Source organism: Strix uralensis, chromosome 11 (assembly GCF_047716275.1).
Source record: "Strix uralensis isolate ZFMK-TIS-50842 chromosome 11, bStrUra1, whole genome shotgun sequence".
NCBI lineage: Eukaryota > Metazoa > Chordata > Aves > Strigiformes > Strigidae > Strix > Strix uralensis.
In genome coordinates, this window is record NC_133982.1 from 1,511,739 (window position 1) to 1,520,594 (window position 8,856).

The following is an 8,856-nucleotide window of genomic DNA, read 5'->3' on the forward strand; positions in this document are numbered from 1 at the left end:
ATTTTCATATTCCCACCTCTTTCCGGTCATGTGCACCCGAGTCCTGAAACGAGTCAGGGGGCTGCTTTTGTGACCACCACGGACTGCTGACTCAAAAGAAAGACCCTCCAATGCCCCTGACTCAAGGATTTTGGCTCACATTGCGATTTTAACATGCTTCGAGGCCCTTTCACAATGCAACTTCTAAAATACCTGGTCTACAGGGCGATAAATCGTCCTGACCGCACAGTCTAACGATGGCATCATCACGAGTCTTATTCTTTGACTAGAAATCTGGTTAATGATTATCACTAGTCTACGTGGCCTTAGCCTGGGACTTTACACAGGAGTTTGTAGCAGCATAACTGGTTCTATGGTTACTCTAAATCATTACTTATTTAAATCCAAATCACCAAAAATCATTAAAATCAGCTCAAATTAATAACAAATCAGTAACACTCCTGCAGTGGCCTTTTGATTATCTGTCATGTCTGCTGTGCTCCAGTAAGACCTTAGTTAATTCTGTGTTTTCTGCTGACACCTGCTGGCCCTCAGCAGAAGGTTACTGTGGGCCTGCTACAAAACTTTCCTTCCTGAAAGGCTTTCACAACCTCGGAAGTTGTTATTATTTATAAGGGGGTCAGGGTGCGGCACGGGACCCCTCGGTTCATCCCCCAGAGGGTCCCCATTCGGAGCGCGCCGTTCCCGCCACTTTCTGGATCCCTTTGCCAAAGGGCCGGAGGAAATACCCGGCCAGGTCCCAGCAGAGCCGCCCTGCGGGGACACGAGCATCAGCTCTGCTGGGGACACACGTGTCCCCTCCAGGGCCACCCTGCAGAGACCCGGGAGACCCCAGCACCCATCAGAGCCATTTTGGGCTCACCCAGCCCTTCCTGGGGGTCCCAAATCCAGGACTCATCATAAGGAGCCCCCACAATGGTGACAAACATCACGGCAGCCGCGAGGACGTGGAGGAGCGAGAGCCACCAGCCGAAGAGCAGCGGGCAGAGGATGTTCCCACACGTCACTGTGGATCCCACGGGAGGGGAGGCACCGGATGGGACCGTTGTCACCCGCAACGGCCCAAACCCACGCCGTCACCGCACAGGGTTGTCCCCAAGGCCACCCACCTCCGGAGCCCCGGATGACGTTGAGGTTGGAGTAGAGCTCCTTGACTGTTAAGAAATAGATGAAAATCTCTTTTTTAATGATTACTTACAAATAAATGAGATCGTAGAAATAAGAATTCAATGGTCATTAGAATAGGAGATTAGAAATCAGTAAACTATCGTAAGGATGCAGGTGTTCAAATAGTCTGAAGACGTAAAACCACGCTGTGCTGCTCATTCGTCATATGGTTGGCCAAAAACCCAGCCCAGTTAATCCGTGGATAAAGACAGATGAATCGAAACCTTTAATTTAATTTTTTATTATATTTATAATTAATATAATTTTTATTAGATATAATTAAATTTGATATATAGTATATATGTATATATTATCTATATTATAGATTATATATGTATAAATACAATTTATATTATATTTAATATAATATTTTAACTGATATAGACATAAGAAATGGGTGATAAAGCGTCTAGTTTTAATATTCTTCAAGGTTATAAGATCAACGTCTCAGAAATTAGAAATGTGAAATGGAACATGGAGAGAAGGTTGTGGAAATCAGAGGAAGCAAGAGGGTGGTTTGAAGAGGGGTGACTCGATGGGCCTGGAACGGCCCAACAGAGCGTGTGATCAGGAGCAGAACCAACGACAAGAAAGGACTCGCTGACGGATGGAAATTTATGGACATTTTTGATCACTGGAAGAATAGAGAATTGAAACGTCAAGGGAAACTGAGGTGGACTTTGTATGAGGTGCTGGTTTAGAATCCCAACAGGAGGAGGAGCAGGGGCTGAAGCCAGCTGCCATTCACGGGGGTGGGTGCACGGGATAGTAAAGGCCAAAGCAGAGCGAAGCCCATTCCGTTACAAGTCGATTTGATTTATCACTCTGCAAGACATGGAAATATCTGTCCTTTATGCTGCAGGCCTGAGTAGGATGGAAATGTTTAGAAAGTGTCAGTAAAAATGAAACAAAGAAGAAATGAGGAAAGAAGCAAAGCAAAGAATATTTATAAACAGAATTTTCAGCTTTTTAAAATATTTTTGTGTTTATTTCCTCTTTAACATACCTTGCTTTGTTTTGATATACCAGTCTTCGGGGCATGTCATGAACATAGTTTCAATTACGGTTTCGAAAGACAAAAATATTTCCAGAAGTGGGGTGGGATGTAGCTACAGGGACGCGGATGCCCTAAGTCACAGGGAAAGAGTTTTATTTGTCTTTATCATTGACGATCTCTGATCGGTGCTCCCAGGGCCGCGCCGTCCTGTGGCCCTTCCGTTTCTTGAAGCCAAACTGCGGAGATTTTTTAAATTTATTTTTTTGGGGGGGGTGGAGGGAAGAAAAAGAAACCCCATTACAGCCATCCAGGAGCACCCGTGGGTGCCCCCACCCACGCCACAGCCACCCACCTTAGAGTTGCCAGAGAGCTTGTTGGCCTCCGCGGCGTTTTCGGCCGCAGAAATCCCCCCCCAGTGTGATGCTCAGGAGGGGGGACCCCCTGGTACCCAGGACGGGGGGGACCCTCCCAGTGCCTGGTATAATTGTCGGGAAAGGGGGGACCCCCCCTCAGGTGCCGCCCTCCCCCCACTCACTGGGCGCATCCTCTGTGCAGCAGCAGCGGAGGGGAAGGGGCGGGGGGTGCCGGGCTCCCCCTCGCTGGGCATGGCGGCGTCTGTCGGTCGGTCGGTGGGTCCGTCCTGCCCCGCCGGTATTTAACGGGAGGTGCCGGGCATGCGCGAGGCGTGGTCCCCCCCACACTCCCCAGAACCGCCCCCCTTCACACCGGGAGGGGCCGGGGCCGACCTGCCTCCGCCGGGGGCCTGGAGTGCGCCTGATAACGGGGTGCGCGGTGTATCGGGGTGCGGGGGGGCTGGGGTGCACGGTGTATGGGGGTGCCCAGAAAACAGAGTGTGAGCTATATCGGGGTACACGGGGGCAGGGATGCACAGGGATCCAGGGGGGGCGCGGTGTATCGGGGTGCCCAAGGATGTGGGGTGTGCTCGGACGGCCGGTGTGGTGTATCGGGGTGCAGGGGAACCGAGGTGCACGGTGGGGGGGGGCGCACAGGGTCGGGGAGGCACGGGAATCGGGGTGCGTGGTGTATTGGGGTGCGTGGGGCTGCGGCATGCGGGAAGGGGGGGTGTGGTGTATCGGGGTGCATGGGAAGCGGGGTGCGTGGTGTATCGGGGTGCGGGGGGCAGAAGAATCTGGGGTGCCCAGGGAGTGGGGTGCAGGGTTTACCTGGGTGCGCAGTGCACCGTAGTGCAGGGGAGGGGGGGCCACAGTATGTTGGGGTACACGGGGACTGGGGTGCAGAGTGTATTGGGGTGCACAGGGAGTGGGGTGCACAACGTGTTGGGGTAGAGTATATTGGGGTACACGGGGAGCACAATGTATTGGGGTACACAGGGACTGGAGTACATGGTGTGTTGGGGTACACAGTATATTGGGGTACATGGGGTGTTGGGGTACATGGTATATTGGGGTACACGGGGTGTGTGGTTTCTGGGGGTGCCTGGGGAACAGGCGCAGGGCATCATCATCGGGGTGCAGAGCTATCGGGGTGCGCAGGGACCTGGGCCCCGGGGCTGCTTCTTGAGAAACACCCAGATTTGGGTCCAAAAAAAGAGAATTTCTGCCCATCACGAGCCTTTGGCAGGCGAGTAACGGGGCTGGGGGCGGAGGCGGGAGGTGGGGGGGTCAAGCCCAGCTAAACCCGGTTCTTCCAAGTCCCCCCTGGGTGCAGCGAGGGACCGAGCGGTGCTGAGCCCCCAGAAAAACCCAAACCAGCGTTTGCTCAAACAACTCCTTTAATACAGGAAAAACCCGGCGGCTGCTGGGGGACGAGAATCTCCAGGAACAGACGGTTCACGCCAAAAACCAGCAGCTCCCCCCACCCTGCAGAGAGAAAATACAGCACAAAAATATATTTTCTCACACCAAAACACAGGGGGTTCCCCGCCCCCGCTGCAGTTCTCACAGCTTTTATGGACAAATGGGGTTTTGGCACTTTACGACTCACAGAGCCCTTCAGCATCGGGGGCATATGGATTTTTATTCCCCTTTGAAAAAAACTATTAGAACTCTACGCTTCCAGCACCCTCATTTGCCAGAATTTCCAAGAGATTCTCCTCCCCCATGTATAAAAAGGTTTTTTGGCAAATACTGAACAACTCTGCTTTGAAACAAACCCAAGGGGGTTTTTTCCCCCCAAAAGGAAGGAAGCAGAATTCCACCTTGATTTCTAAACGCCATGAATATAAAAGACTCGTTTGGGGTTTGGGGTCTGGGTTGGGGTTTTTTGGTCGCCTTTGCACTTCCATTTTGATTGCTGGGTTTTGCTTTGTTCCGAAACAAACCAGCTGCTCTAAACCAAAGGAAGCGGCACTAGGGAAGAAGGACAAATCCCCATATGACAAATTTAAATCCACTTTGCAAAAGGAGCAAACACGCACACAGACAGCTCTCTGCTGGGTGCTGCTCCCCTTCAGCGGCACAGGGCACCAAACAAAGACCCCAACTGCACCCTCAGGAGCTGGCCTGGTCCTTACCTGACGGGAGCTGCTGCTCGGGGAATAGGTTCCAGCACTGCCGTAAGAAGTGCTGCTGCTTGGCAGAGCCCATCGCTGAGGGCTGTATCCTGGGGTACAACCAGTAGCAAACTTCGGGCGGGCGCGAGGGCAGCGGGACGGGCTGTAACTCAGCACGCTCTGGCCCCGGAGCGGAGAAGGTGTCCAGGACGGGGCTTTCCTTGCCGCCAGCTCACGCGGTGCAGTTGTTTGTACCGCTGCAAGAAGGAAAAACAGAATTAGCATTGCGGATGCAGCAGCCCCAAACTCTCCTCCCCGCTTTAAACGCACACACAACGCTATCTTAAGGCGATTTAAAAAAGATGCTAGAAGGGACGCTAGAAAAATCTGGCCCCTACAGAACTCAGCAGTCAAGCCACTGACAGAAAAAAAGAGAAAACTTTGACACAGGACCACAACTCAGCACAAATCCTGCAGCTTCGGATTTCAGTTCAGTGTTACCAGGCACCTTGCGTAACCCAGGGGGGTTCTCTACTCCATCGCCTATCTCATCAGCTCCTCCACCTGCCTACTCTGGGCATCTTTAGGCGTTGAATGTCTCAGTTGATGGGTGCAAATAAACACAGGAGATGCTCGAACCTTGGTGCTACAGCGTTACAACCGTCTGCTTCCCATTTTCTAGGGGCAGACGAGCAGAGTGCAATACTGCCGTGCCAGCATTTTGCTTTTGGTATATTTGCCCTGTCAGGTTCTTTTCAGAACTTTGCTTTGATCTTCAAAAGCTTTCTGAGTGACCACTCTCTAGGCTCATTTTCAGACTTCACACGAAGGTCTGTCTGTCCCTCTCATTTGGTTCTCCTTACCCAGCGTGACAGCAGTAGGACATCAAAATTAAATATGAACCTGCGCTCTCTGCCTTGCTCCTAGTTCCATGGATAAGCCACAAATTCCTTGCCCAACCTCACAGTGTTCAAGCCCCTCCCTGTCCTTCAGCAGCCGCTCTCATCCTGCCCTTTTCCACCGTCTGTGTTTGTTTCCCCTCCAGTTCTCCCCACAAACACTCATCAAATTATCACTTGACGTGGTGAATTTTAACATGCTGCGGGTAATTCAGTCACCGCTCCTGTCAGATGAGCCCATTCAGAACTCGCTTCGCTAAAGAATCCTGCCGTTGAGAAAGACACCATCTTGAAACAAACAAACAAACAAGAATAAAAAGAGCTGCCAGAGATATTTACTGCACCCACCTGCATTCTGCAACCCCAGCAGGGTCTGCTGGCGAGGACTCACGACCAAGCTGGTCGGTGCCACTGTGTATTTGAAGTACACCCAGAAATCAAAGGCGGCGTTCAGGCTGAAGAGAGATGCGAGTGCGAGTTCTAGAAGAAACAGAGAAGTTTTTACTGTAGCTTGAGCACGGGGAATAACCAAAGTGTCTTGTTTGCAAAAACGGGCATATACCCATTAAAAACAGGTCTAATTATTAGTGCTGTCAGTAAGTACCAGTTTGGGCAATAGCTAAGATTTCTTCACTTTTTTATGCCAGAACCATGGGAGATAATTCTCCTTTCTGTATTGAGATTAATTGATGCTGCTAGAATTGAATTTTTAAAGATGGACAGTCGTTTTCCAAATCTACTACAATGAAGTTTCACAGTATTTCTCAAAAACCATCTTCTGTCAAATCATCTGTCACTCATCTCATGATTTTTCTCCTCCTCTTGCTTCATCCTCTAATCATATTTGATACAGCTGGCTTAGAGTCTGCGCCTCCGAAACAAACTTTAATTCTTGTGAAATGCCATCCACGCCCACGGTACAATAGAGCAGGAAAATCTGCCGTGTTCCCCAAAGCCTTCCTCTACACGGTCAACAGATTTAATGCACCAAGGAAGTTCTTCCTATCTAAGAAAGCTGCTAACACTCCTTACCTGTCACTAGAACAGATGAAATTCCAAGTTTCAAGGGAGACAGCAGAAAGCAAACCAAAGCTTTGGTTTAAATTTAAAACAAACAAAAAAGCCCTTTTTTTTTCCCTAAAAAAAAAGCTAGTTAAAGACTACCTCTCCAGCAATCAAACTGACAAGTGAAAAAAAGAAAAGAACCCTGAAAACTATTTAAATGCTGCAGCAACTCACCAAGATACCAGAGTGGCCAGCATGAGATGTTGTAATATGAGCTTATGAGCTTTCCAGTCCTGAAAAGAAACAAAAGAAGTTCTCATTTTGCAACTATTCAGTCCCGGGAAATATTTAGGGAGATACAAAGGAGGAGGCTTTGCTTGTTTGACTCAGGTGTAACAATTAACATACATTTCAGTACAGATCATGCCTGCGAGAGACACATTAAGGAGTCCCCAGGCCAAGAGCCCTTTCCGGGCTTCCATCTCCTTCCTCATCTTGATGGCCGTCTCGATGACGGAAGTTGCTGGACTCTGTTCTGGTGCCATGATCTGTAACAACAAACACAGAGAAATGACAGAATTTGACAACTTTTGTACAGTAAGACCCTCAGTCAGCACACGATTCAAGAAAAAAAAGCAGTAATCCAAAACAGACTATGTAAATGGACTTTACCTTTAGCCAGAGTCATGCTTAGCATCTTAAAAAAAAACCCCAACAGATTCTTTTTACCAGTAAAAATAGGTAATATTTCTTCAATGAACCCTCCTGTCAGCACTGCCACCTCATTACTGAGGAGCAGCGTCCACCTTCTCCACTGAGGTGCAGGTAAGAAGACAGAGACAGATTCCAACCTCACTTTTGAAAAATAACATCCTTCAGCAGCAAGAGGCAAAGCTCCTGCCTTCTCCAAGCAAAGGGAGCCAGAGGAAGGAAAGGCCTTGCACAGCTCTGCAGTTCTAATATTGAAAATTCTCACTCGTTTCAGTTGGGAACAGAGGATTTTCAGACTGTACAGCCACGTCCTCGGGTTCGGTACATCTAAAAGTTAATACCACATCTGAAAGAAATGACCCTGGTGACTTTCTCTTCTAGTCCTGTCACCAAAATATGCTGCTGTTCCCTCCTGCCACTCACTTAAAAACTCGTCACATCATTCGTCCCCAGAGGGGAACATTTTGCTTTCTGGGACAAATACGTCACGTATACATCACTACCTCCTTACTGGTACAACGATTCAACGGTGACATAGTGAACGTCAGCATTACTGGGAGAATTCTACAAGAACACTGTGCCTGGCAGTTTTCTTGACAGGTTTTACACACAGTTTCAGCCCCAAGACTTCCCTCCCCACACCGACGAAGGCAGCGACCCCAAGCAGAGACCCTCTCCCCATCCTCACGCTCCCAACCTCTCCCTGAACCACGTCCTCCTGCAGAAGCTGCACTCTCAGGGCACTGAAATCAAAGGGACATTTGGTCCCTTTCTCCTCGCTGAGGGGGGCTGGGTGTGGGGTTTTCACCTCCAGACTGAACTATGTCCTGCCATGTCCCCTGCCCTCTTCTGCTAAGGCACAGGCACGAGGGGAGGCCTCACCCTGACACCCCAGCAGGCGCTGACCCCAGGGCCACACAGGGAGGTCCCCCACACCTCCCCTTGCCCCAAACCCCCCAGCTTCCCCCCACGCCATCCCCTCTGCCACACACAGCCCCAGCTCCCCACGCCCCACGGCACCCTCCCCCCAGCCCTGTCACACACCAACAACTGCCACAGCTTCCCCTGCCACGCACAGGGACCCTCGGAGCTGCCCCTGCACAGACCCCACTGTCACACGCAGGCAGCCTCCACAGCTGCCCCCAGCCACCCCCCCCCACACCACCCCGGGGGGGTCTCCACAGCTCCCCCCACCCACCCCCCACTGTCAGAGGAGCTGCCTCACCGCTCCCCCCAACCAGACCTCACCGTTACACACCGGCAGCCCCACAGCTCACACCCCCCTCACACAGAAGAGGCCCCACAGCTCCCCCCATCCCAACCCCTGTCACACACACGCGGCCCCACATCCCCCCCAGCCCTGACCCACCACACACAGGCGGCCCCACATCTCTCCCTCAGACCCTCCCGACCCTGTGCAGGCCCCAGCAGCCAGGCGGTGCCGGGGCGGGGGGGCAGCCACAGTACCTGCGCAGAGCTGGGGCTCCGGAGAGGTGAGGAGACACCCCCTTCCCCTCAGGCAGCGCAGGGGTTCCCCTTTTTCCAGCCAGGAGAAGGCGGGGGGTGCCCGGCAGAGCGCGGTCCGCACAACCCTCAGAGCCAAC

General features: G+C 51.4%; 1 protein-coding gene across 1 annotated transcript; it reads right to left on the reverse strand.

Moving 5' to 3' along the window:
- Nucleotides 1-3,899: 3,899 nt before the first annotated feature.
- On the reverse strand, nucleotides 3,900-8,856 carry LOC141948412 (transmembrane protein 209-like). Its single transcript, XM_074880808.1, has 6 exons — nucleotides 8,720-8,856; nucleotides 6,950-7,089; nucleotides 6,776-6,834; nucleotides 5,885-6,016; nucleotides 4,659-4,894; nucleotides 3,900-4,005 (listed from the first exon to the last, which is right to left on the reverse strand). The coding sequence occupies exons 2-6, from the start codon at nucleotides 7,084-7,086 to the stop codon at nucleotides 3,976-3,978; spliced, it is 594 nt and encodes a 197-aa protein (XP_074736909.1). The 5' UTR covers nucleotides 7,087-7,089; nucleotides 8,720-8,856; the 3' UTR covers nucleotides 3,900-3,975.